The sequence below is a fragment of the Eubalaena glacialis genome, chromosome 6 (genome assembly GCF_028564815.1).
Source record: "Eubalaena glacialis isolate mEubGla1 chromosome 6, mEubGla1.1.hap2.+ XY, whole genome shotgun sequence".
NCBI lineage: Eukaryota > Metazoa > Chordata > Mammalia > Artiodactyla > Balaenidae > Eubalaena > Eubalaena glacialis.
This window is the reverse complement of record NC_083721.1, coordinates 70,290,244-70,317,768: the sequence shown is the minus strand read 5'-3', so window position 1 is coordinate 70,317,768 and position 27,525 is coordinate 70,290,244. Positions and strand designations below refer to the sequence as shown.

The 27,525-nt window shown below is 40.1% G+C and overlaps 1 protein-coding gene and 1 long non-coding RNA gene across 8 annotated transcripts in view; one reads left to right on the top strand and one right to left on the bottom strand.

The window, feature by feature from the left end:
• MYLK (myosin light chain kinase) overlaps positions 1-7,397 on the top strand; it is a 269,948-nt gene extending 262,551 nt beyond the window's left edge. For 5 of the 7 annotated variants that reach the window (XM_061194266.1, XM_061194261.1, XM_061194263.1 and 2 more), the window contains 3 exons: positions 1,361-1,490; positions 2,943-3,074; positions 5,375-7,397. In XM_061194266.1, coding sequence (XP_061050249.1) covers positions 1,361-1,490; positions 2,943-3,074; positions 5,375-5,631 — 519 coding nt within the window. In that variant the 3' untranslated portion in view covers positions 5,632-7,397. The remainder of the gene's footprint in view (positions 1-1,360; positions 1,491-2,942; positions 3,075-5,374) is intronic. The other 2 variants (XM_061194267.1, XM_061194268.1) reach the window with 2 other exon arrangements.
• On the bottom strand, positions 1,882-27,411 carry LOC133093963 (uncharacterized). The gene is made up of 4 exons (XR_009701341.1): positions 27,377-27,411; positions 10,443-10,534; positions 10,240-10,369; positions 1,882-2,642 (listed from the first exon to the last, which is right to left on the bottom strand). It is a non-coding gene; the product is annotated as an uncharacterized LOC133093963 (long non-coding RNA).
• Positions 27,412-27,525: the final 114 nt, after the last annotated feature.

Genomic DNA, 27,525 nt, shown 5'->3' with positions numbered 1-27,525 from the left:
AACAGGAAGCGACTGTGGTCACAGCAGTAGGTCTCCGCTTAAACCACACACACACACACACACACACACACACACACACACACACACACACACACCCATTTTCTATGTGATTCCCTAGCAGCCTGAAATTCTTTACTTTTGAAATAATCTTTTAACTGAAGTATACTGGCTTTTCAGATAGTCCAAAATTGTGAGGCTTGCCTGAAATATCTGAGTGTATGAAGTTAATTCAGGAGGAAAATGGCTTTGCTGGCACAGTTTGAGGTCCAGTGGGTGAGTGCCACCCGTCTGCCTGTGTACAGGCTGTTTCCTTCCTCTCTCAGCAGCTAGTCTGTGGTGACATTTGCTCCCTGGATGCACAGCATCTGGATGCCTCAAAAGATGCTTTGGGTGCAGGGCTGGAAAGCAGTGGTTATGCCTTAGTTTCTTATCTTAGTCATTCCATTGACCTTAGAAAAGGGGTGAGAATCTTTACTTAAAGGCGAGAAACACAGACACAATGTGTATTATTGGGGACTTCTTGACCTAAATCCTATGCTTGGTAGAATTTTCACAATGCAAAGAAAATTTTCAAGTCCTGGCATCTTTTTCAGTAGAAATTCTGTCCTCTCCCAAGGTGCCTCAACTAAGAAAAGCAAAGTGCTGTGCTTTTCATTTCTTTGGGTGCTTTTTGATGCTGGGTGTACATCAGGGAAGAACACCCCTCCAGAACTTCACTGTAGACTTGTGCTGGGGCCAGCCAGAGTATTTCTCGAAATCTCTTAAGTATCTGAATCATAAACAGAACTAAATGAGACCTTGGAGATCATCTTGTCCAACCCCCTCCTTATACAGAGAAGGAAACTGAAGCCCAGGGAGGTTAAGCGACTTGCCTATGGTCAATAGAGGGCCTTTTTTTTTTTTTTTCCCAACGGGACCTGTGGGATCCGTAGTAACTCTTCTCTTGGCCAATTAAAATCCTATCACTAGCATTGTTTTATGAGAAACAGCCTCCACTGGGCCCTGTCAGCAGTTAAGTCTTTGGAGCCGTCTCAGCCTGCAGTTGCTTTATATAAACTATCCCTTTTATGGGAGTTGAAGCACAGTATGAAAAGGGTTTTTGTCTCATGTTGACCTTGTTTAGTCACATTAACGCACACATCGGTTCCAGGCCCCATTCCATTCTCCGAACATCTTCTGACACGCTGATAGTGCTGAGCAGAGCAAGGTTGGGCTCACTCCTCTGCAGAACCTCGGCACTCAGGAGGCCCTTGTTTCAAGGACAGCTGCTTCTCCTGGGCTGGGCTCTTCTCCCTGAGCCCCGCTGCCCAGCTGGAACCAGTGACACCGCCTGAGTCCAACGCCAGTGTCTATTTTCCAGAAAACGGGCAATGCTGTGAGAGCCATTGGAAGACTGTCCTCTATGGCAATGATCTCAGGGCTCAGTGGCAGGAAATCTTCAACAGGGTCACCAACCAGCCCACTCAATGCAGAAAAACTAGAGTCTGAAGGTAAGGAGCTCCAGGAAGATTTTCTCCAGCCAGATGGTGACAAAGGAAGGGTTGGGGGATGGAGAGGCATTTAGAGGGTTTTTTTTCTTAAGGTGGGGGGGTTGGGTTTTTTTAATAATACAACCTACAAGGAAAAATTTGAAACTACTTTTACACTGCCCTGACAATAATTACTAAATGTAGTAATTATTCTTTAATTGTTTCACCTTAGGTTTAACTATTTTCAGAAGGAAAGTTATTGTCTAATAGAACTAGATGATCTCCACTAATCTTTTCCCTATATTTTACATAAGAATTAGCAAAGACTTTATTAAAAGTTTCATTTTTCTCATTACAAAAGCAATGCTTGTATAATAATAGGCAAACATTAAATAAAAATCACAGTGTACTTTTAAAAAATATCCATTTTTTTAACGTGTCTTTGCGTTTTCCTTTTAAACAAAAATTGACTCATATAGTCCATATTTGTTTGTTATTTTTCATGATGCTGAAACATGTCGTTTGAACTGGGTAGACAGTGACTGGCAAGGCCCCTCCTAGAGACCAACAGGGTTAGTTACTTGCCCACCGTCTTTGAGATGCTGCCCCATCCATCTCCTCAGTGAAGGCCTTGGCCTCTTCCTGCTTCAGATGCATGTAGGGTCTGGCCCTTATCATCTTGAGGTGCCTCATTTGGCCTGAGACACTCCTCCACCTCCCACTGCCTGATGCTTTTGGTATCCAAAGGTGAGAAGCTGAGTCTAGATCCCTTTGTGCATAAGACAGGGTAATTGGTGAGGATGCTTGCTGAGCTGCTCTGATGCAGCCGGGGACCGAGCCTGCTGTACATGGGCCTGGTCCCTCCTGCTCCAGCCCTGCCGCTCTCCAGATGACCCAGAAATAGCCTGAAGGGGAAGGAGAGGATCAGGAGCCACTCAAATTTACAGCTTTTCCCTGGACCAATCCCAAACCCTGGTCCAGAGTCATACACTGTGAAGGCAGTATCCGTGTGGAGAATAGAGCTATTGGCAAATCGAAGATGCCTCTAGGACCTGGCTCTTCCCTTCCAAGGAGCAGATGAAGGGCCTGCTGCTGCCAGAGGAGGGCAGAGGGGGTACAGAGATCAGGTGGGCAGGCGTGCTTCCGTCCTTCTTCAATACCCTCAACCGAATCCTGAAACAGCATGAAATGCAGCCAGATAAGCTTTATACAGATTATTTCCTTTTTCAGTGTGTCAGCATAAGGGCGGGGGAGTCCAAACATTTCCCCAGTTTGGTCACAGTTCTCTCTTCTGGCAAAATCATTTGGCAGCAGGCCAGCCAGTCCCCAGGAGAAAGGTGTGCTTATGATTCAGTCCTCTAAGCGCCATTATTTGCTAAATTATAACAACTTAAAAAAAAAAGTCAGCTTTTTTAAACCAGGGAAGAGAACAAGGAATAAAGAAATTACCATGTCCTCTTCCCTGTCTTCTAGAAGATGTCTCCCAAGCTTTCCTTGAGGCTGTCGCTGAGGAAAAGCCCCATGTAAAACCCTACTTTTCTAAGACCATTCGTGATTTAGAAGTTGTGGAGGGAAGTGCTGCTAGATTTGACTGCAAGATCGAAGGTAAGTTTGTAGCTGTTCTTCCCTTACCTACAAAAGGGGTATGGTTGGCTGGTGGGCCCCTACTGTGTGCCCTTGGCAGAATGTCAGTTCTGGAACAGCCAGGCTGTGAGGGAAAATGGGTCAGGAGGAGTTGACCCACTGCCCCACTCCACCTGCTTAAGATTAGGGCCGTTCAGTGACTCACTGAGGGCACATTTGATATTTCACCTACTTACATCAGCCACTACACCCAAGTTACAAGTGGTTTATCATGGACCTATTTGGCTATGGAACGTGCTTGATGAAATGAGCTTTGCAAGCTTATGGGAAGCATGTGAACTGCCCACCAAAGGCTCTCAAAGGAAGGCTGGCACAGAGCATAGGATGCAGAGAGGGCAGCTCTGCTGTTAATCACTGGGCTCTGTGACCTTGGGCGGTGATTTAGCTCTTCTGAGCCTCTAGTCCTCATCTGTAAGACAGTGTCTAATGCCTTGAGTGGCTCTGGAGACTGTGAGATAACATGTGGAAAGGGGAAACCTTTCAAGTCTTTTAAAGATGTCATGGAGTCAAGGGAAAAGTTGTGGAACTGGTAAGTGCAGAGACAGCCTGCGGTGTGACTTCAAACTGAGGGAAGTTGGGATCCAGGCCCCTGTGCTGTCTTCCCCATGTTTCTCTGCCTGCTAGAAATAACATGGCCAGAGTGAGTTGTTAGAGCTCGAAGGATCTTAAGGGATCTTAGCATAGCACCTGAGAAGTTAGCAGTGTTGGTGACACATAGCATTTCAGTTTCACCAGACTGCAACATTCTAGAAAGATAAGTGGCAAGATAAGACAGGCCTCTTTGCTTCAGGTCTGTGACTGTTGTGTGCCAACCAGAGTGGAGGGCTATCTCCCATTTCGGTCGGACCAACTTCCCCAAGGCAGCATAGCACGGGACGGCAGTGATAACGAACCATGCCTCCCATTTTGTAAGATTCTCCAGCAGTATGGCTAGATAATGCCTTTTGGGTAAAGTAACCCAAAGGTAGGAATGAAAAAACAATTTTTCTCCTGCATCACTATATTATCAAGATGCCTTATAAATGCCTCACCTACCATAATCTTTCTCTTTTTTCATTCAATTTTTTAAAAAAACTGGATGTGCTGCCTTTGCTAGTGTGGACGTGCTCAGATCGGGGGTTCTGCTGAGAGTTCTGGGCCACTGCTTGTAGCTCTCACCATCACCACTGTCTTTGGGTCTTAAGTTCTTTACTTCTTCCTTTATTTTTTAGAAAATATTATTTCATAATAATTATCTTTTTGCTTACTTTTCTCTTTGGGATTATTTTCTTGGTATTTGCATTACTTTGGAGTGCTGAGGAGAAATTAAAGCATATGGATGCTGTTTGTTAAAAACAAAATTCTACTTGAAAAGAATGTTAGAATTCTTATGTGTAATTTGTATTCTAGCTGGGGCTACAATTTTGTCCTGTAAAACTACTTCTCCAAAGTTTAAAAACAAGTCAAGTATTGTTAGTTAGTATTATTACAAGTTAGTATTATTACAAGTTAGTATTATTATGTTTTTAAAGGCATAAAACATATATATTTTAATGCTGAACTTTGCAGCAACATGACTAATGCATAAAATGAGACGAATCAATGTGGTCAATTTCCAGTTATCTACAGGCAGATTATCTGTCTTTGGATCAGACTAAGACAAATACTGCTTTCTTTTTCCTAGCAGTATTGTCAGTTCCTCTAATTTATGTTTTACAGGTCTGTTATCATCTTTGAATTATAATTTATATACCGTAAAATTCACCCATTTTAAGTATACAATTATTTTTAGAAATTTACAGAATTGTGCAGTCATTACCACAATCCAATTTTTAAACATTTCCATCACCTCCAAAAGATCCCTTTTGCCCATTTTTTCTGACTCTTATTTTTTTATTTAAATTTATTTAAGTTCTTTTATACAAGATAAAAAAAGTTTTCTTTTAATCCAAGAAGATATTTAGCTTCAGGCATGTGGTTGGAACTGGGACAGTGTTCCGGGGAGTTATCTATATCTGTGTTAAGGTGGGAGGTGGTACAAGCCCTACATGGGTGGGAAATGGGATGCCTGTACAATACCTTATGTGGCGTTTCAAATATTAGTGTTTACAATACATGCCCCTATTCAAATGTAAATATCAAAATAGATGGTAAAAGCCAACATCATAATTTTTTTTCCCTTTACCCCCTTAATCAATAGAGGTAGCTCAAGAGTTTGCGTGAACTGATAAGAAGTTTTAAATAATAGTTTCTGCAACTTGTGTTCCTTCCCTGTGATACAGGATACCCAGACCCTGAGGTCGTCTGGTTCAAAGATGACCAGTCAATCAGGGAGTCCCGCCACTTCCAGATAGACTACGATGAGGATGGGAACTGCTCTTTAATCATTAGCGATGTTTGCGGGGATGATGATGCCAAGTACACCTGCAAGGCTGTCAACAGTCTTGGAGAAGCCACCTGCACAGCAGAGCTCATTGTGGAAACCATGGAGGAAGGAGAAGGAGAAGGGGAAGGGGAAGAAGAAGAGGAGGAAGAATGAAACAAAGCCAGAGAGAAGCAGTTTCTAAGTCATATCACAAAGACTATCTCTCTAAAGCTCAAAAAACCCAAGACAGTAAAAGCACCTAGTGTGATAGATTATTTAGTTAGGTCATTTGGGGGTTGATTCTTCAGCAATAGTGGTTGATACCCAGCAGCGTTACTGAGGGGCATTAATTTAAATTAGCTGGCACCTTAAGATTCTAGTACAGCTAGATTTCATTTTGGGAAATTACCAGTAACTTGCCTGACCAACCAATTATAGAGAAAAAGTAACCAGAAGGAAGCTTTATCTGGGCAAAGTCATATAAATTCTCCAACTGAAAGCACTCATGAAAAAACAAGGTCACAGCCCTGCCCAGAGGGTCCCTGGAGATGGGGGTCTCTCCCAGCTCCTACTCCAGAGAACCGGGTCTTCTCCAGTCCTGTAGCACTTCATTCTGCAGGCAGTTGAGCCATTTTAACTTACGAGGCACAATATTTCCAAAGTATACTATAGACATTTGAACTTTTCATTTCCATCCCCTGTTCTACCTGCCAGTTTTTCTGGATCTGGACTTGCCATAAGTTTAAGCATTAGGGACATTACACTTCTTAGATTCTGAAGACACGTCTCCCGCTCATGGATGACTGGCTTCCTTAGGAAAAGCAATCTCCTTTCTTCCATAATCAGTAGGAAATCTAAACTTATCCCCTCTTTGAAGATTTCTAGAAGCTTCAGACATTTTTATAGGAACCTATGGAAAAAAATCCTTGTTAATGTGTTTTTCTGAAACCAGGATTCATACCTGCGCTGTTTTAGAATATCAGCTCTGCATGTGTGGTAAAGATTTTTGTGTTTGAATGTATGAAAAAACAGTTTGCTGAAAAGTTAGTCTTAATTATTTATTGGCCACTATGAAATAGATTTCAGCTATAGAACTCCACGTACTTTGGAATCTCATTCAGGATAGTCTGAGTTTAATATACCTTCATTTTTAAACATGCTCCAGAGAACTCTACTTACCTTATGGATCCCACAAGACTTTTCTTCTTGAATGTGCATCAATCATGCCTTGCCCCCCAAACCGTGAAATATTTTCTTAACCTGATAAATGCACTCAGACTTGCATCTTTAGGAATTTTTAACTTTCTTTCACTACATTGGCACTTAAATTTTTCTTTATAAAACTTTTTGAAGGGCATAAACAAAGACCATAAACTGATATGCCTAATACATTTCCTCTGTGTGTGTGTAACATTCCAAATACTTTTTTCTTTTCCACTGTTTGTAAAGCGCAGCAGTTTAATATTTCAAGGGACTTTTTGAGAGTTCCTTAAGAACCAATTTTAAATTACTTCAGTGCAATCCTACACAGTATCAACATTAGAATTTTGATGTTACTTAGTCTTATGTTATCTTCCATTCTATTTTTATCTGCTTCTTGCTGCTAGTTTCAAATTGCCAGTATTTTCCTTTTTGCTTTTTAAGCAGTTACAACATTTTTCATATAGCCACAGTATTGCCACAGTTTATTATAATAAAGTGTTTTAAATTTGATTTAGAGCATTCAAAGCTTTTCTTCATCACTTTTGATTGTGTTTAGACTATAATCTTTGTGTGCATGTATGCTGTATATGTGCGCGCATGCGTGGTGTGTACGTTTGTTTACAGGTTTTTTGATGCCTTGAAGTTGTGTTAATGTTCTCCCAGATTATTATGCCATCAGAATGGTAAATGAGAACACTACAACTGTAGTTAGCTCACAATTTTTAAATAAAGGCTACCACAGTGCATGCTGTTTGTTCAGTCTTTGCAGCCTTCTTTTCCTTTCCATGCCACCAGTTGTAGATGACCCAAATAGATCTCAGAAACTAAAAACAAATGCTCTGCTGCATAAATGGCTTACATGCTGGGAGACTTCCCTGGTGGTCCAGTGGTTAAGACTCCACGCTTCCACTGCAGGGGGCACGGGTTCGATCCCTGGTCAGGGAACTAAGATTCCACATGCCACGCAGAGCAGCCAAAAAAAAAAAGGCTTACTTGGTTGTGCTTTACTAAGGAACACAATGACTTAGGCACTTCTAGTTTATACTAGGTAGCCTAATTTGCATATTTACTTCAAAATTTCTCTCGAGCATCATTTTGGTTCAATTACATTCTAGTATCTACAGTACGCTCATAATGCTAAAATCTGACATTTTCAGTATGTCACAAAATCATCATCGTCATTAATATTTACCAAGGCTTGGCCTGCATTTGTAACTTTGGCGCAATTTGTTACTAGCAGCCGAGTGCTATCTTTCCATGCCTTGATAGTGAAGCACTTGTTCTCAGGAAACCATCACTCCTGCTTCACAGGAAGTGTTTTCAGATATCAGATGGTGGGGCCCCCCAGGTCTTGAGTATTCAAACAATACTGTAGATATTCTAGAAAGAATCAAGACATACTATTAAATGTTGGACTAGATGATTCTATGATTCCACAGTATAGTCCGGAAAGAATCCATTGTCCAGATAATATTTAAATTGTTTCATTTTTTTAAGGCAACCACAATCCACAAATGTTCCTAGAGAGGAAATTATTAGTTTTAAAGAAAAGGACTTTTTATTCCTTGCTAGTGAAAAATGTACCTTATATTCTGAAAGAAAACAAATAATTTCCTTCCATTCCATTCTCATCCCAAACATATAAAAAAACAATCCACTGATTATTCCTTACATCGCAGAGCTTCATATTAAATGAATTTCTATGTATAACTAAAAAGACATGCTGACTGTTGTCGGCTCTAACTTAAAGTCTCTTTCTTTTTATCAAGATGTTTGAGTTTTACACATTTTAATAAAATCTGTGCTTTTAATACATGTGCTAATGAGTATCAATGAGCTAAAGAATAATTGAATTCTAAAGAAACTCAACTCTCCACTTTTCAAGAAAACACAGGTAATACTACTTTCTTTAACCCTTGGGAACTCCTCTGTATTTCGAAAAGGAAGCTAAGTCTGTGACAGTCATTACCGAGGCTCTTTGCCCCCTGGCACATGATTAGGACCACATTTCTGACTCCCTGTGTGAGATGGGAGATGGGGCTGTGTGACTAATTCCGGTCAGCGAGGTAGAAGCAGAAGTGATGTTCATCCCCTCTGGTCCAGAGAATTTAAGTACTGGTGCAAGACTCTCCATAGTGACTGGCAACATGTCAGATGGTGGCTACTTTATCCACCTAGGTCCCAAGCCAATCCCAAATGAGTACATCACACAAGCAAGAAATAAATCTTTGTTCTTATAAATCCCCAAGATTTTAGCATTCTTTGTGGCTGTAACATAGCCTAGACTATCCTGTTATAAGGTCATCACTGTATTCTAGATCTATTCTGACCAATATGGTAGCCACAACTCACCAGTGACTATTTAAATTTAAATTAATGAAAATACATAAAATTTAAAATTCAGTTCCTCAGCTGCACTAGCCACATTAAGTGCTCAATAATCACATGTGACTAGTGGCTGGCTATCGTATTGGACAGCACAGATTAAAACGTTCTATAAAGTTCTATTAGACAGCATTGTTTTAGATGGACTAGGAGGAAAAGAGAAACTCCAAATTTTACCTTAACTATGCATATCACTTTTCAAATTGTGAAATTAAAACATAAAAGTTTACGTGAAATCATTCTGGAAAGTATGGTCTATAGTTTCATCAATCATATGGATAACACAAACTCAATACTTACGTTATTGTGTTTGATTATTTACATTATTTACATTCATATGTAAATGAATTCTGCCCATTACATTCTGCCCATTTTTTCACTTTTTAAGACATTTAAAAAGTACCAGTTCTGTGCTTCTCACCACAAAAATCGAAATAGATCTGCAATTCACAAGCAATTACCAGATTACTTGTGATAGGAAGCAACCAGTTAGGCAAAAAAATCTCTGGTGTTTTTGGAACTTGGAGCTACTTGAGATAGGGGAGCATCCAACAGGGACAACTGAGATAGCAGAGAAAGAGACAGCATGCCTGGGGCAAGATTTCCCCGACAGTGAACCAAAAGGAAGGGGGAGGGGCCATCCTGATAGCTACAGTCATTTTAACCTTAGTGGCTTTGATCATACCTCCCTTCCCACTGGAACTAGAAATACCCAGGAGATCTACAGCACTTGGAGACAACAGTCAGTTTCTAACTGCTGGTTGTTTGAAACTTTAGCTCATAGGCCTTGCCGGTGTTCCAAATGCTTGTACATTGCAAGGAGGGCTTCATGTCAGAGACCACAGCCCCAGTAGTGACCACACAGAAGTACATGATAAATCTTCACAAGACATTATTTGACTCTCTGGGACTAGATTTCTTCCAGCTGGAGATAACTAAGGAAGAAGAAGGTTACAAATTAACCTAAAAGTCAATTCATTATTATTAGCTTCTTTTGGGCAGACATCAGTAGCTTCCAACAGTTAAGAGACAGGTTAAGCTATACGGCTTCTCCACAATCTTGCTCCAGATGGTATGTTACAATGACCAATAGCCTCTGGTCAGATTCAACAGACATTTATTAGCAAGCAGTCATACAGCCTATTCTGTAAGCTCCATGAAGTCCCAGATCTGTCTCTCCAGAAAGCATCTCACCTGTTCACTGAAAGCAAGCACTGCAGGATACGAGGGTAGGATCTAGCTGACCTGGGTAATCAGCCAAGTGGAATCAGTTCCAGCTCTGCTTCTCACTGGAGTTGTGTAGCTTGTGCTTCAGTTTCCTCACCTATAAAATTAGAGAAATTATATTTCCTCCTTCACAGATCGTTATAAAAATTAAAAGAGCTCATGCACAGTACCTGATCCTTACGGTCAGCTCTATTCTTCTAGCACTCGGAGATGCTAAGATGTGTCAGAAACATCCTCTACCTGCAAGGAACTGATAATACTTCTGTAGAAACAAAACAAATATGTGGAAAAGTTATACACTAATGAAAGATGGAAAGAATTATTGAAATTCCACCCACCTCCGGAAAAACATCTTTGTAACTGAAAGTGCACATACAGCTGTATGAAACACAATTGCTATGAGTTTAGGAAATGCTACAACTGCCCTCTTGGTCTCCGGAAAAGTTTTAACTTCCAGTCTCTAAATACTCTCTTCTTCATAGTCAAAAGAGAAAAGCTCATCTGACCTTACGAGTCTTATTTTCCAATCAAGAGGAAATTTCTCAAAGTTGGCTTGACTTTAAACTCACACTTAACCTTTAATCCCCAAAAGTTCTCTAATTTTTAATTTGTATTTACAAAAGCTAATTCACATTGACTTGTTTCTGGCAGTATATTAACCACAGAACAAATAGGGCTCTGCTAGGCAGTCCCAAGAAAAGACTAGGTAGACACCTTTTTTAAGTTGTCTAGAAAGCTCAAAATGCTCCTATTTTCTGGAGAATCAAGAGATTAAGGGTTTAGAAAATGGGAAGCTACCATAGTAGAGAGAAGACCAAACATGAACTCCAGAAGACAAGCAGTAACTCCGTTCTCTTCAGAACCCCATTAAACCAAGAGTGAAGGAATACTTTTTTATAAAGCTATAAACCCCTCAAAGACAAATATGGGAGAAGAAAGATGAAAAATACCAGAATTTTGGAAGATGGAAAGCAAACAGATGAGCGGGTAACTTACTTAGAGCACAGAAGCTGAAACCTGACTTCCTGCAGAGAAGAAGGCCAATAGGAAGGCAAGTCAGTTTTACTCTGAAGAAGCCTAAAAGGTTAGAGACTGAGGGAACCATATACCTATGAAGGGGAGCCTCAAAAGGAATGTAAGGTATCAACTCGCTGATGCATTGAGGTCAATGCAGGTCAAAAGTCCAACCAGGAAATCAATGCAGAAGTAGGATGGGATACATAGGAGTTAGGACAGACAAGGGTCCAGAGTCCAGGAAGTCAGTCTGAACACATCAATAGTACCCATGTTCAAAGTACAGAAAAGAGCCTGATCCTGGAAAGGCATTTGCTTGCTCAAGGAGTTTTTAAAGAGATAAAGTCATTTAAAGTTAAACTGGTTGTCCAAGAAGCCAAATCATTTAGACTTTTAATAATGCACCCTGTTAATGAGGGAGATCAGCTCGGTGCTTTGTGTCCACCTAGAGGGGTGGGATAGGGAGGGTGGGAGGGAGACACAACAGGGAGGAGATATGGGGATGTATGTATATGTATAGCTGATTCACTTTGTTATACAGCAGAAACTAACACACCATTGTAAAGCAATTATACTCCAATAAAGATGTAAAAAAATAAAATAAAATAAAAATAAAATGCACCCTGTTAATGAATGTCTTATATTCATTTATTGAATGTAGAAGCTCAGTTAACTAATTTCCATTTAATCCAACTTGCCCGACTTAACCACAATTTTCATTCTTTCTGTAAAATAAATGAACTGATGCCCATACACTTCTGTTCTACTGATGGCCACTGAGTAGTAGTATTTACCAAGAGTCAACTGGATTTGTTCTTAAACTTCTTTATGCCAGTTGTACAACTGTAATTACATAATTTAATTATTATATAAATCAATAAAAATGGGGTGCTAAAGGGAAGAGAAGCTGTTTCTATGGAAACTAAATTGAGGCTAGTGGTCATACGTGGCGGATCGGACACCTGAATTTATCTCCTGCCTCCCAAAACCTCACTAAAATGAAAGTAAAGGCACAAAAGGCATTAAACCCACAGGGCATAGAATAAGAGAGGTGATACATTAGACCTGAGTTGTTGACAAAATTTTGGGATAGACTAATTGGTAAGTAATTTCGTTTCAACTTTTTCCACTCTGCAAGCATCTGCAGGGGAGAAAGCGTCAAAAAGCAAGCTGAGTCCTACCACAGAACGAGGCAAAAAACAGAGGAATTAGACTGACCATCCCCCCTCCATCTCCTCCTTTAGCCCACAGGCCCTCTGACAGTCTCTCCTCGAACGCTGGCAGGAAAAGGGGTCTTTTAAAGTTAGACCAGAGGGAAAAAATAAATAAATAAAATAAATAAAGTTAGACTAGAGAAGCTGTAGACTGGTGGACAACAGGCACAACTGAGAGTGAGAAGTAGGCAACTCAGAAAACACAGGGATCGGGCAACAATCCCAACACAGAGAACATCAATGTGTTCTCTGTATCTATGATGTTGGTTGGGTTTCTGTTGTTCTTGTTGTTGTTTAGATTCCACATATAAGAGAGGTCACACAGTATTTGGCCTTCTCTGTCTGACTTATTTCACTTAGCATAATGCCCTCGAGGTCCATCCATGTCACAAATGGTGGCAAGATTTCATTCTTTTTTATGGAGATTATATATATATATATATATATATATATATATATATATATATATATAACATCTTTATCCATTAACTGTTGATGGACACTGAGGTTGTTTCCATATCTTGGCTATTGTAAATTATGCTGCAATGAACATGGGGGTGCATATATCTTTTCTAGTTAGTGTTTTCATTTTCTTCAGATAAATGCCCAGAAATGGAATTGCTGGATCATATAGTTATATGATCATATAGTTATATTTTTAATTTTTTGAGGAAACTCAATACTTTTTTCCATAGTGGCTGCACCAATTTACATTTCCACCAACAGTGCACGAGGGTTCTCTTTTCTCCACGTCCTTGCCAACAATTGTTCTTTCTTGTCTTTTTGATAAAGTCATTCTAACAGGCGGGAGGTGATGTTTCATTGTGGTTTTGATTTTCATTTCCCTGTTGATTAATGATGCTGAGCATCTTTTCAGGTACCTGTTGGCCATCTGTATGTCTTCTTTGGAAAAAAACTGTCTATTCAGATCTTCTGCCCATTTTTTAATTGGATTGTTTTTTGCTATAGAGTTGTATGAGTTCTTTATATATTTTGGATATTAATTCCTTATCAGATATATGATTTGCAAATATTTTCTCCCATTCAGTAGGTTGCCTTTTTATTTTGTTGATGGTTTCCTTTGCTGTAACAGAAGATTTTTAGTATGATATAGTCCCATTTGTTTATTTTTGCTTTTGTTGCTTTTACTTTTGGTGTCATGATGTGTGATAATGTCATCACTCTGACAGCTTACATATTCTTGTGATTTAAATTTTTCTTAGTTTTGATTTCTAATATGGATAATATAAAGTAGTTATAAACCACATAAATAAAAGCTCTTTAGGGGCCTCAATAATCTTTAAGAGTTTGAAAACCACTATTCTAGGCGATGATTTAATCCTAAATATAGCTAGGCAGTGCACTTTAGTCTGAAAATCCCAGGCAGCACCCAAAATGTAACCCATACTACTGTTGTGTCCTCTTCCTTTTGAGTTTCCCACCAAAAAATTCAACTCACACAAAAATATAAAAGAATTTACTGATTTTGTAAGGGAGGTAAAGTAAATAAGGGAGTTCATATTGATCAGCATTTCATTTGAAAAATCCTCCCAGACCTGTCTCTTCTCCTAGGTTTCTCTCCTCTTCTCTTTATCTTTCACTCTCTTCCCTCCCCACTTTGCAGGGCAATTTAAGTACATCCAAGATGGGGGGAGAAAAAACCAACATGTCACTGATATCTACCCTCATTAGAAGACAGAAAGACATAAAGGGATTCGGTTTTGATAAACTTAAAGAAAAAAATTTACTCACAAAACCACTCACTGGGGAAAAAAAAGCAAAATACATATAAACAGAAAGAACATTAAAAAAAAAAAAACCTAATGTCCTTACTCAGCCAAAGATAAACACTAATAATATATTGGTATATCCCCTTATAGATTTTTCTTCTCTATAGACAGATATACCTGTTATAAAAATAAGATCTTACTACACATCATGTATAGTCCACTTTTCTACTTAATATATTCTAAACAATTTCCATATCAAATGCATCTCTGCATTATTTCCCCAACTTTTTATTTAAAATTTTTTCAAACTTGGAGAAAGATTGATAGAATAGTTCAATAAACACTCTTAAACCCTTCAGTAGAATACTGTTGGGAGATGATCCACTCCATATTGTTGGGAGATGATCCACTCTGAACATCTCACTTTTCTGGACAATTCAGGTCTTCTGATCAAAAGCATTTACAATCAATTCCAGTATTTGTAAAAGGAGCTGAAGGGGATCAGAATGTACCACCCCCAAATATGCCACTTTGGCATAAGGACTATTTTGAGCTGAAGGCAAGTGAGAAACAGCAGATACAGAAAAAGCTCTCTATCCTCCCCCTATTTGTCTAAAAGCAGGACATAAATTTCCCTTTGTGAATGTGTCCCCATCCTCTCTCATATATCAGGAAGAGCAGAATAACACTTAATCACCAGACACGAGTTGACTCTAAACTCGTCGCAGCCCAGAGATGGCAGCTACATAACAAACTTTACTAAAAACAACCCTTACCTTCCATTAATTTTCCCCACAAGTTTACCTTCCCACAATTTACTGCCCATAAAAACCTAAACCCACGTTCCTTTGTCTTGTCACTTCTCCACAAATTTATTCCTCTTTGTTAAAATGGTATATAACCCTCTGGGTCTGACCACCTCTTTGGGGTTTTCACTTCATTTCTGTGAGGCCCCCCATATGTATATGAAGTAAACCTTTTTCTCCTGTTAATCTTTTATCAGTTCAATTTGCAGGGTCCCAGACACTGAACCTAAGAGGGTAGAGGATAAAGGGGTTCTTTTTTTTTCCTCCTCTACAGAGACATTCCAGTAGGGTAAGGATTAGATATGTTTCTCTTCCCAGAGATGTTCAGAATAGTAAAGATAAAGACCTCTCCTTCCCGTCTTGGAGAAGACTGGCTTACATTCTAGAATAAAGACAAGGTTTCTCTCTCTTTGGAGGGCAGGATAGACAGGTCACCAGCAGCCATATATAAGATCAGAGTTTCCTAATATTTGTATAAGGAGCTGAAGGGGATCAGAATGTACCACCCCCAATATGCCATTACAGGGTTCCTCTCCTGTAATGCACCCCACTGCATATGCAGGTACCATCTGGCCCTCACTATGTTGCCCTGTGTGGATGGGGCTTAGTAACCAACATAAGATGTTGCTCTGGCTGCTGCTTTTGCCATAAATGATAAACTGTTTTTGTTTTTTGGCTCAGAGGGCTCATTATTTGTGTGTGTGTGTATATATATATATATATGTGTGTGTGTGTGTGTGTGTATATATATAACAGTATAATATATATATAAATAACGTGTACATTTTATATATATAAACATACAATACATACATACATCCTCTTCCTGCCCCTCTATCTGGACCCAGACTAACCCCCACACACATACCTTAAGCCACAAAGTGCACCCTGAGATCAAGCTCTGACCTGCTACTCTTCCTGGGAAACCCCACACTCCATCCACCTGGACCAGGCCCCAGACCATGTGTGTCCCCCATGGTGTTCAAAAGAAGAGAACATTTCCTCATTGAGGGACCTGGGTGAAGAGGCCAGCTCCCTCAGCACAGGGTACTGGAACTTGGGCTGGGTCACAAAGAGAGAACAATGCCTTGAGGCTGTCCTTTGGGAGGAAGGCCCCAAGAATTGGCAGTAATGGTCTCCAGGGACAAAAATCTGGAGCCCCTTGCTGCGGCTGGGCCCTGAAAGAAAAATATACATGAAAATACGAGAGTGTGTGGGGTGGGGGCCAGGCCACCTTGTTAGCTTGCCGGCAGAGTAGACATTTCTGACCTGTTATAGTTTTTGTCTTAACAATCACATCATTTTCCACATTTGCCCTTTGCTCACAATTTCTCTCACACTTGTGCTCTCTGTTACACACACACACACTTTATTTTTGCTGAATCATTTGAAAGTAAGTTTCTGCAAAATCATTTTTAATGTCTGAATGTTATACTATTTTAAACCTCTATCATAATTTAACCAGTCTGTACTGCTGGACATTTAGATTATTCCCAACAGTTTGATACTGTAAATAGCACTGCGATGAGCATTTATAACTAAATAAATCTTTTTTCACATCCTAAATTTCTTAATATAAACAGACTCACAGACGAGAGAACAGACTTGTCGTTGCCAAGGGGAAGGGGAGTGGGGGAGGGAAGGACTGGGAGTTTGGGATTAGCAAATGCAAACTATTATATATAGGATGGATAAACAACAAGGTCCTCTACATGGTAATAGAATCTAAAAAAGAGTGGAGATATATATATACACACACACACACACACACACACACACATATATAACAGATTTACTTTGCTGTACGGCAGAAACTAACACAACGTTGTAGATCAACTATACTCCAATAAAAATTTTTTTAAAAAATCAAGGTCCTACTGTATAGTACAGGGAACTGTATTCAATATTCTGTGATAAACCATAATGGAAAAGAATATGAAAAAGAATACATATAACTGAATCACTTTGCTGTACAGCAGAAATTAACACAACACTGTAAATCAACTATACTTCAATAAAATTAAAAAAAAAAAAAGTTGAGCTAAATTCCTTAAGATAAATTCCAAGAAGTGTACTTACTGGGTCAAAGGACATTAATGGTTTGAAGGTTTTGCCATGCATTGTCAAGCTGCCTTCCAGACAGTGTATCTATCAGTCTGTACATTCAGTAGCAAAGTTTAAGAATACCCATGTCTTATATCCCTGCTAACAGTATTATTTTTATCTTTGACATTCTGAAGAAGGAAAAAAAAGAGGGCATCTATCTCATCATTTTAATCATCATTTGTTCATAAATGTTATTTATCTTCACTGGTCTGTTTATTAACCATTTATAAGGAGACCTATGGCCTGAAGCTGATCATAGAAAGTCATCAAGTACTAAGGCAGCTATCTCACAGTCTCTCATAGAGGGTCTCCTCTCTCCACATCTGCTCAGGTGTCAGTTTCCCCAAGCTCAAATTCTCAAAAGAATAATGTGATATAACCTTTTCATATTAGTCATATCACTGGCCATTCTATGGGCTAACTAACTGGAAGTTTAGAGTGGAATTTAGAGTTTGAATCCTATCACTCACCCCTCCTTTTCTGCAGGTTTTTGTATGATAATGAAACTATAACAATTCAGGAAGGTGGGGAATGACCTCAGCACCATCTCCCATCTGGCCATTAACAGAGAGCCCTCCACATGAAAAGATGCTCAACATCATTAATTATTAGAGAAATGCAAATCAAAACTACAATGAGATACCACTTCACACCGGTCAGAATGGCCATCATTAAAAAGTCTACAAATAACAAATGCTGGAGAGGGTGTGGAGAAAAGGGAACCCTCCTACACTGTTGGTGGGAATGTAGGTTGGTACAGCCACTATGGAAAACAGTGTGGAGGTTCCTCAGATAACTAAAAATAGAATTACCATAGGATCCAGCAATTCCACTCCTGGGCATATACCTGGACAAAACTATAATTCAAAAAGATACATGTACCCCTATGTTCATAGCAGCACTATTCACAATAGCCAAAACATGGAAACAACCTAAATGTCTATGGACAGGTGAATGGATAAAGAAGATGTGGTACATATATACAATGGAATACTACTCAGCCATAAAAAAGAACGGAATAATGCCATTTGCAGCAACGTGGATGCAACTAGAGATTATCATACTAAGTGAAGTAAGTCAGAAAGAGAAAAATACCACATGGTACCACTTATATGTGGAATCTAAAATATGGCACAAAGGAACCTACCTACAAAACAGAAACAGACTCACAGACACAGAGAACAGACTTGTGGTTGCCAAGGGGGAGGGGGGTGGGGGAGGGAAGGACTGGGAGTTTGGGATTAGCAGATGTAAACTATTATATATAGGATGGATAAACAACAAGGGCCTACTGTATAGCACAGGGAACTATATTAATATCCTGTGATAAACCAAAATGGAAAAGAATGTCTGTATGTGTATAACTGAGTCGTTTTGCTGTACAGCAGAGACTGGCACAACATTGTAAATCAACTACACTTCAATAAAAAAATAATAAAAAAAAAAGAGAGAGCCCTATAAGGGTATGTTTTGGGGTACATGACCAACCATGAAGATTGCTGACATCTGGACTTCCAGCTTCCTGAATTGAAGATAGCCTGGCCAGTAGCATAGGGCTGATCAGAATTACACCCGGCTCCCTATTCCCAATCACAGGCAGAGAAACTAGAAACGAGAGAGAACGGTGCACTGCAGGGCAGAAGTAAGAGTGAGCCTGGCTGCCTTTCCTAACTGTGCAGAATCTCTCGCCCCCGGGGTTAAAACATGGCCCAATGAATTTCACAGATCTTAACCATATTACTCTTTCCTCCTCCCTGCGGGGCCAGATATGTTTATTTCTGATATTTCCTGTGGTGGGTATCTTTCATTTTTGGCCACCCAGTATCTAAACACACTTCCTATTTGGAGGTAATTCCAATAAAGAAGCTCACGTGTGGGCAAATAGCCCCTTTCCCAGCTGCCTTGTCTCTAGAATTTGGGCACGTCAACTTCCAACAATATGCTCCTACCTACAACCTTGACTCTGGAGTGAATAACACAGAGAAGTAAATGGCAGTTTAGAATCTTTCCAGAGGTGACAGAGGAAACAATAATGGCAGCATCCAATGCCCAATGATGGCTATGCCAATGACAGAAGTTGTTAGATACTAACCAGACTCTTCCTGTGTATTGATTTGGTCTCTATTTTTAGATGTCTAATTTCCCTTGGCTCCTGTCGATGTTCCAAACCTTATTCTTCAGCTTTTCCATCAATTTTGTGAGCTATCCAATGTCCTTTCAATACACTACTCTCTAACTAACCAGTTTTGGTCTCCATTGTTCAGGAAGCTGGAAATCTGATTAGTACATAACCCCTTTTGTACAGAAGTTGCCTTTTTTTATGGAGATGAAAAGATGAGGAAGAGGGGTGCCTCCCTATCAATAACTCCTGGATCAGGTGCCCGGCTCGAGTCCAGAAGTATCCACTATCCTAAATGTGTGATAAGCATTTCATTGTTTTGTTGTATAGTCTTACCATCTGTATATGTATTCCTATCTGTAGTCAAAGGGATGAAGATCATAGGGTACAAAACATGGCCACTATCTGTCACCAGGGTTTTGTCTCAGCAGCTTCTCTTAAAAAGAGGTGCCAGGGGCTTCCCTGGTGGTCTAGTGGGTAAGACTCCATGCTCCCAATGCAGGGGGCCCGGGTTCAATCCTTAGTTGGGGACCTAGATCCCACATGCCACAACTAAGACTCAGAGCAGCCAAAATAAATAAATTAATTAAAAAAAAAAAAGAGGTGCCAGCGATGCTGTCCCCTTAACATCTTTTTTTAAAAAATATATTTATTTATTTATTTTTGGCTGCGTTGGGTCTTCGTTGCTGTGCGTGGGCTTTCTCTCGCTGTGGCGAGCAGGGGGTACTCTTCGTTGCAGTGCATGGGCTTCTCATTGCAGTGGCTTCTTTCGTTGTGGAGCACGGGCTCTAGGCACATGGGCTTCAGTAGTTGTGGCACGTGGGCTCAGTAGTTGTGGCTCCCGGGCTCTAGAGCGCAGGCTCAGTAGTTGTGGCGCATGGGCTTAGGTGCTCCGCGGCATGTGGGATCTTCCCAGACCAGGGCTCGAACCCATGTCCCCTGCATTGGCAGGCGGATTCTTAACCACTGCACCACCAGGGATGTCCCCCCTTAACATCTTTATTATACCCAGATTAACTACAAGAGCTTCTTACATGATCATCCTGATGCAGTATTTCCTACTATCAGGACTCCTCTTTATTCTTATTATATATCATTTATGTATATCAAGCATATAAAGTATATCTAACATATAAAGTATAAGCAAAAAGCACCCAAAACATAAATATACATCTTAATGAATTATCACTAAGGGAAAACCTATATAACCACCACCCAGGTCAAGAAATAAAGCATTTCCATTACTCCCAGAACTCCTCTCCCTGCCACTCTCCCAATCCTTGCTACTTGTCCCCTCTTGGTCATAAATTCCTCCCTCCCCACTATCCACCTATCTTACCTATCCTGGGTAAATATCCACTATCCTGACTTGTGTGATGATAATTTCTTTGCTTTTCTGTAGTTTTACCACCTGTGTATGAATCCCTTAAACAATATAATTTTTCATTTAGCCTGATTTTTAACTTTAGATGAATGAATCATACTGTATGTATTCTTCTGTGCCTTACTTCTTTCACTCAATATTGTTTGAGATTCCTCTGTTATAACTGAATAGAGCTGCAATTTGTTCACTTGCATCACTGTAAAGTATCCCATCGTAAGATATACAATTTATTTATTTATTCTACTGTAGATAGATGTGTTGTATTCAGTGTGGGACTACAACGAAAAATACTGCTTTGAATATTCTGATTTATGTACCCTAGGGAATCTTTAAGGCCATCAACCTGGCATTAGAAAAACAGTCATGGGATATGTGTATCTTTGACTTTCCTAGATAATGCCAAACTGTTTTCCAAAGTGAATGCGCCAACTCACCACCTGCGGTCCCCTCACCAACAACTGGTGTTATCAAACAGTTTCATTTTAGCCACTCTGGAAAATGGCTAATGGTATCACACTGTGCTTATAATTTTCATTTCCCTGATTAATAAGAGGTTGAACATATTTGCATATGTTTACTGGTCATTTATATTTTTTCTTTGGTAAAGTCCCTATTCAAGTCTTTTGCCCACTTTTTCAATGTAATTATCTCCTATAGATTTGAAGGAGTTTTCATATGTTGTGGAGACTAGTCCTTTATTAATTACATGTGTGGCAAATATCCTCTCCCACTCTGTACCTTGTTTTTTTTTTTTTTTGCTTGTTTTATGCTATCTTTTGATGAACAAAAATCCTCTAATATAGTCAAAGTAGCAACCTTTTCATTTATAGTTGGTACTTTTTATATCTTGTTTTAAAATTCTTTCCTTACCTTTGAGGTCATAAAGATATTCTCCTATACTAATTCTAAAAGCTTTAAATGTTGACTTTCACATTTTAAGTCTAGAAATGATTTTTGTGTATAGTGTGAGGTAGGAAATTTTTTTTCCCATACAAATATCCACTTGTCCCAGAATCATTTACTGGAATGTCCATCTTTTCCCTACTGTATCTCTGTCATACATAAAGTGACTATATACGTGTGGGTCTGTTCCTGGACTCTCTATCCTGTTCTATCAGTCTATTTGCCATCCTTATGCTAATACTATACTGTCTTAATTATAAAACTATAGTTTACAATAAATGTTGTTATCTTGTAGAGCAAGTTCTCCCAATATCTTGGCAATTTTTGGGACCATTAAAATTTCCATATAAAATCTCAATCTGCTTCTCAAATTCCACAAAACTCAAAACAAACAACAAAAACTGCTTGGTGAAATTTTGATTGAGATTGCAAGCAACTTATAAATTAATTTGGGGAGAACTGTCATCTTTACTGTACTGAGTCTTTCAATCTATGAACTCAGTATCTCTCCACTTACTTAGGTCTTCCTTAACGTCATCCAATAATGTTTTATAATTCTCTACGTAGAATTGGAACAGTAGCACAGAGGCCATACCTCTTAAATTATGCATACCTCTTTAAAATTGTTGTTGTCCTGGTGAACAGAACAGTTCATTATTATGAAAGATTTTACCTCTAGTAATGCTTTTTGGCTGCTATCGATACAGATGTATTACTGTATTAGTTTTCAATTATTGATGTAACAAATTACCACAAACTTAGTGGCTTAAAAAACAATACAAATTTATTATCTTATAGTTCTGTAGATCAGCAGTCCAGTACAGGACTCACTGGGCTAAAATCAAGATGTTGGCAGGGCTGCATTCCTTTCTGACGGCTCTAGGGAAGAACCTATTTCCTTGTGTTTTCCAGATTCTGGAAGCCCCCTTCCTCCATCTTCAAAGCCCAAAACACTGCATCTCACTCTGACTTTCTTCTGTAGTCACACTGCCTTCTGGCTGACTGATTCTTCCTCCGCCTCCTTTTTATGATTACAGAGGACCCACCCAGATAATCCAAGATGATCTCCTCATCTCAGGGTCCCTGATTTAATCACACCTACAAAATCCCTTTTGTCAAGGAAGGCAACTTCTATGGTCTGAATGTTTATGACCCCCTCAAAATTCATATGTTGAAACCAATGGGTAGTGCCCAAATAGAAAAAGCCCTAGAAAACTCACTTGATTAGTCTCTCAGCCCTAGCACTGGCATTAGCATTTACCGTCAGAGAAATCCTGGCTTTTGCTTTTACTAACTGATCACTGTTCTGGTTTCAATTTACTATTCTTTACCATCCCCAACACAAGCCCTCACTCCACTTCTGATCCCCACTTTGGAGATATCCTTTACTTTCCTGCAAATTCAGCAATGGTTTAAAAAGAATGTTTATCATTTTTCAAGTCTTTGGGGTTTTCCCTCCCTCCCTTTCTTTTGGTAATAGAATGTGGTAGGCTGAATAATAGCACCCAAATATGTCCATGCTCTAATCCCCAGACTGTTACTTATAAGGTAAAGGGGACTGACAGATGAGATTAAGTCAAGGATTTTAAGATGGGGAGAGTATCCCTGACCATCAGGTTGGGCCCAATGTAATCGCAAAAGTTGTTAGAGAAGCAGGAGGATCAAAATCAGAGAAGGTATTCCAACAACAGAATCAGAGATTGGAGAGACTGGAGAGATGTGACTGTGAGCCAAGGAATGCCAGCAACTTCTAGAAGCTGGAAGAGGTAAGGAATGGACTCTCCCTTGGAGCTTCCAGAAGGAACCAGCCCTGCCAACACCTTGACTTTATCCCTGAAAGAATCATTTTGGAATTCTGATCTACAGAACTTTAAGAGAATAAATTCCATGATGTTTCAAGCCACTAACTTGTGATAATTTTTTACAGCAGCAATAGGAAACTGATAAATGGGAGTTGATTTTTCTTTTCGGATAACACTTTCAACCTATAACTATTTAAGAACCTGATTCATTACCATGTCTTAGTTCAAATTTAAATTCCTCAGTCCAGCATTCAAGTCCCAACTATTTATTTAGACTTATTTTTATCACTTCACCCTGGTTAGCTTTCTGTAGACACATGGCTGTGTCCTATTACATTTTTTACCTTTTATCTTCTCTCACTTTAATGACTTTCAACCTTTTCATAACACATCCCTATGATTATGTTTGAGACATGCCTTCCAGAAGCTTTTCCTGACTTCTCTCTCCTCACAACAATACCGCTTTGTAGTGCTCAGAAACAATGTTTATTTAGACCACTCTAACCTGCTTAACATTCTCAATTATTCTTTGAATGTAGCAATTCTCCCAATACTCGGCTTGGAGTAAGATACTTGGAGGCAGATAATATGCATTCAGTATCTGTTGTTTTTACCTGCTGTATTAGTTTTCTGTTGCTGCAGTAACAAATTACCACAAACTGAGTGGCTTAAAACAAATTTGTTCTCTCACAATTCTCTAAGTCTGAGATCAAGGTATTGCAAGGCAAGTCTGTACTGCCTCTGGAGGCTCTAAAGGAGAATCCATTCTTTGCACCTTTCAGATTCTGGTGGCTGTCAACATACCTTGATTTGTGGTTCATCACTCCAATCTCTGCCTCTGTGGTCACAATGCCTCCGTGGTCAAACTGCCTCCTCCTCTCCCTGTGTGACTCTTTTTCTCTGTGTGTCTATTCTATAAGGATATGTGATTGCATTTAGGGCCCACTGGATAATCCAAGATTATCTTCTCATCTTAAGATCTTTAATTTAAATGTATTTTCCAAATACGGTTAACATTCACAGATATTTGACATCAGTGGGGGGGGGGCATTTTTCAGCCTACCATACTCGCCCAACATCTATTCTCTTCTTCTGATAACAACTCCCTTATTACTTCTTGGGGAACTATATCCCCCAAATGCGGGGGATGTATAAACTCAATTTATATAGTTTGGGTGAAGCCTCCCTCCTCCTGCTATGTGTATATGACAAAGACCTGGCCAGTCAGCATATTCTATCCCCTTTGGCTGCAATGATTGGCTCGGTGATGGGCATATGTGACTCAAACTAAAGAGATTACTTGCCAGGGCTTTTATTGGAACAAGTGGGATAGAGCTGTGGTTTGTTGTTGTTGTTGTTCTGGGACTGCTAGATTAAGCAAAAGAAATATATTGACTCCCTTGCTGGGGAGAATAACGAGAAAACCCACAAAATTGAAGGAAAAGCATCAAGTACCAGACCTCAGGGACTGGAATCAAGACCCAAAGCCCTCAAAACACAGAGTCCCTCTTGTTTGCTTGGTTTCTTCTCTCCCCACATGGAAGGGAAGGTGACTGTCTGGAGCCAGGAGCGCAACCTCTTATTTTTACTAATCCTGACAAAAAGATGAACACTACACCCCAGCATCCTAATACCAATTTCACAGAAGGACTCTAATGAGCTCTGCTTGTGACATGATAGTCCTAAGGCTTGAAATCATTACTTTTGCTAGAGAAATCATGCTTGATCCAGACAGAATCATGTTGCTGGCAATGTGTCAGGCAATGAAGGGGAAAAACACAAACACAAACAACTCAAACAAACCACTACTACCAAGAAAATACCACTATTCCTGTCTTATGAAACTTGTGGTCTATTGGGGAGAGAAGTCACATGAGTAAATATAAAATTACTGTGGTCTGTGTCATGAGAGGAAGTACGTGGAGACAAGGAGAATGACTCATTCCAGAAGTTTAGGGAAAGTGATGGCAAACTTAGATCAGAAGGAGGAAGGTAGGGATGGAGATTCTAGGCAGAGAGAACAACAGGCTCAAAGCCCCTGTGGCAGAAAGGCTCATCACTCATTGGAAGGACTAAGATAAAGGTAGTATGTCTAGGGAGAGCATAGTGTGACGTGAGACTGAAGAAGCAGGTAGGGGTTAAGACCATGCACATTACTGTGGGTCACATTAAATATTTTACACTTTATCGTAAGTGCCATTAAAAGCCATTTAAATGTCATAAGAGGGTGGGGGGAAGGTAGTAGACATGAACAAGTTTGTATTTGGAAAAGATCACTGTGACTATACCGGAGAGAACAGACTGGAGTCTAAGTGACTGTAAGAAGATACGTTGAGTTTTAAATTGATTTCCGACAGAGCTTTATGCATTCCTGCCTCCTACTTTCCCACTAAGCAGGTTACATTGGGAAAAAAATCAGTTAAATGAATGAAAGAAGCTTTTAGATAGTGATTATCTTCTCTGCAAAATGACTCACTTCTTTACTTCCTTTGCAAAAATTTCCCCCTCTGATCACAGTCTGCAATGTGAGTACACCAACTTGCTCTTTAAAGAAGTCAGGAAAACCAGGCAACAGGATCTCTACACAGTCTGTGGGGCTGTAAGGATGAGGCACTGACAACCGTTTAGTTGTTATCTCTCAATCTTTAGATGTCTCATGGCTCTAAATACCATCACCGCCCTGATGGCTGTCAAATTTATACCTCTAGTCCACACTTCTTCCTGGAACCTCAGTGTCTAAATCTGTCTACTCAACCTCTCCACTTGAATGTCTAATTGACGTCAAGCTCAGCAAGTAAAAGATAAAATCCCAGATTTCTGCCTTCAAAATAGCTTCTTCTACAACTCAATTATTCCAAGCTACTCATAATGTCTTTTACCTCACACTCCACAACTAACATATCCACAAATCTTATCAGCGCTACTTCTAAAATATGTCCAGAATTCAATTCAGTTTTCATCACCTCGATTGCGACCACTCTGGCCCAAACCACTACTCGCTATGGCCTGGACTACTGAAACAACTTCCTAACTGATAACACTCTTCACCAACTAACACACAGTTATTTTCACCTGGCTCCCTCTATAACGTCTGGGAGACCGAGGACTTGTCTTTCACTTAGTGCCATGAACCCCAGTGCAATCTCGCAGACACTCCATAAAATAAATACTTGCTGGAAAGAATAAATAAGTATTGTATACCACCACATGTACAGTAATTAATTTAAAGAGAGATTCGGGCATGAGAAAATTGACGGTTAGGAGACTTCTAGTACAAACCAAAAACCGCTAGAACAAAGCAGTGAATGGAAAGTGGGGTCAGCTGGTTGAAGCAGGTTCCACAAGCTGTCCCGGTTTCCTTAAGCAGACATGTTTTCCATATAAGCCAACATCCCTCTATTTTGGAATACTGTGGGTGGAAAGCTTCTCGCTCCACTCGACACCTCACCCTTAGCTGGCAGCCTAATCGTCTCATCCTCGTCCTGCTTCGCCGACGGGCTTCGGCGACGGGCGAGCCCACGCGGCTTCGGGCTGGAAGACGCATTTGGGCATCCTCCAGGCCCTCAAGAATGACACTGGATCCTAGGCCACACGGGCGACTTTAATCGGATAGGAAAAGGGACATACTTCTCGTTGACCTTCTCCACTGTACAAGTAACTTAAAATCAAAAGGCAGGGAATAAACCTTCAGAGACAGAATCTTCAACCCGGCTAGCAGTTAAGATAAAGGGCAGTTCCCGCCGGCCTCTGGGGATGATGGGAAGCGAAATCAGCGTCAATTGCCCTGACCCAAAATGGCAGGTTACTCGAACCGCGTGTATAGGGGTGAAGATACGACCACTGGGAGAAGTCAAGATGAGAAGGGAAAATGAAAGCATCATTTTATTAATCCCACACAGAGGCGAAAATTATACGAGAGAGAATAACCAGGGACGACGAAGCATCCAGACGGCAGAAACAACAGGCCTGTCGAATAAGGCCAAATACAACATTGACCTAATCCAAGATGGCGCCGGAGGTTATTACCGGGATCGCAAAAGCGGCGGTGATTACCCTGTTCCACGATGGCGGTGGCGACTGAGGCGAGCGGAGGGGCGGGAGGGCCGGGAGCGTCTTTGCCCTCCTCCAAGATGGCGGCAGCCGTGGGCGCTGTCCCTGGCTCCGCCCCGCGGCCT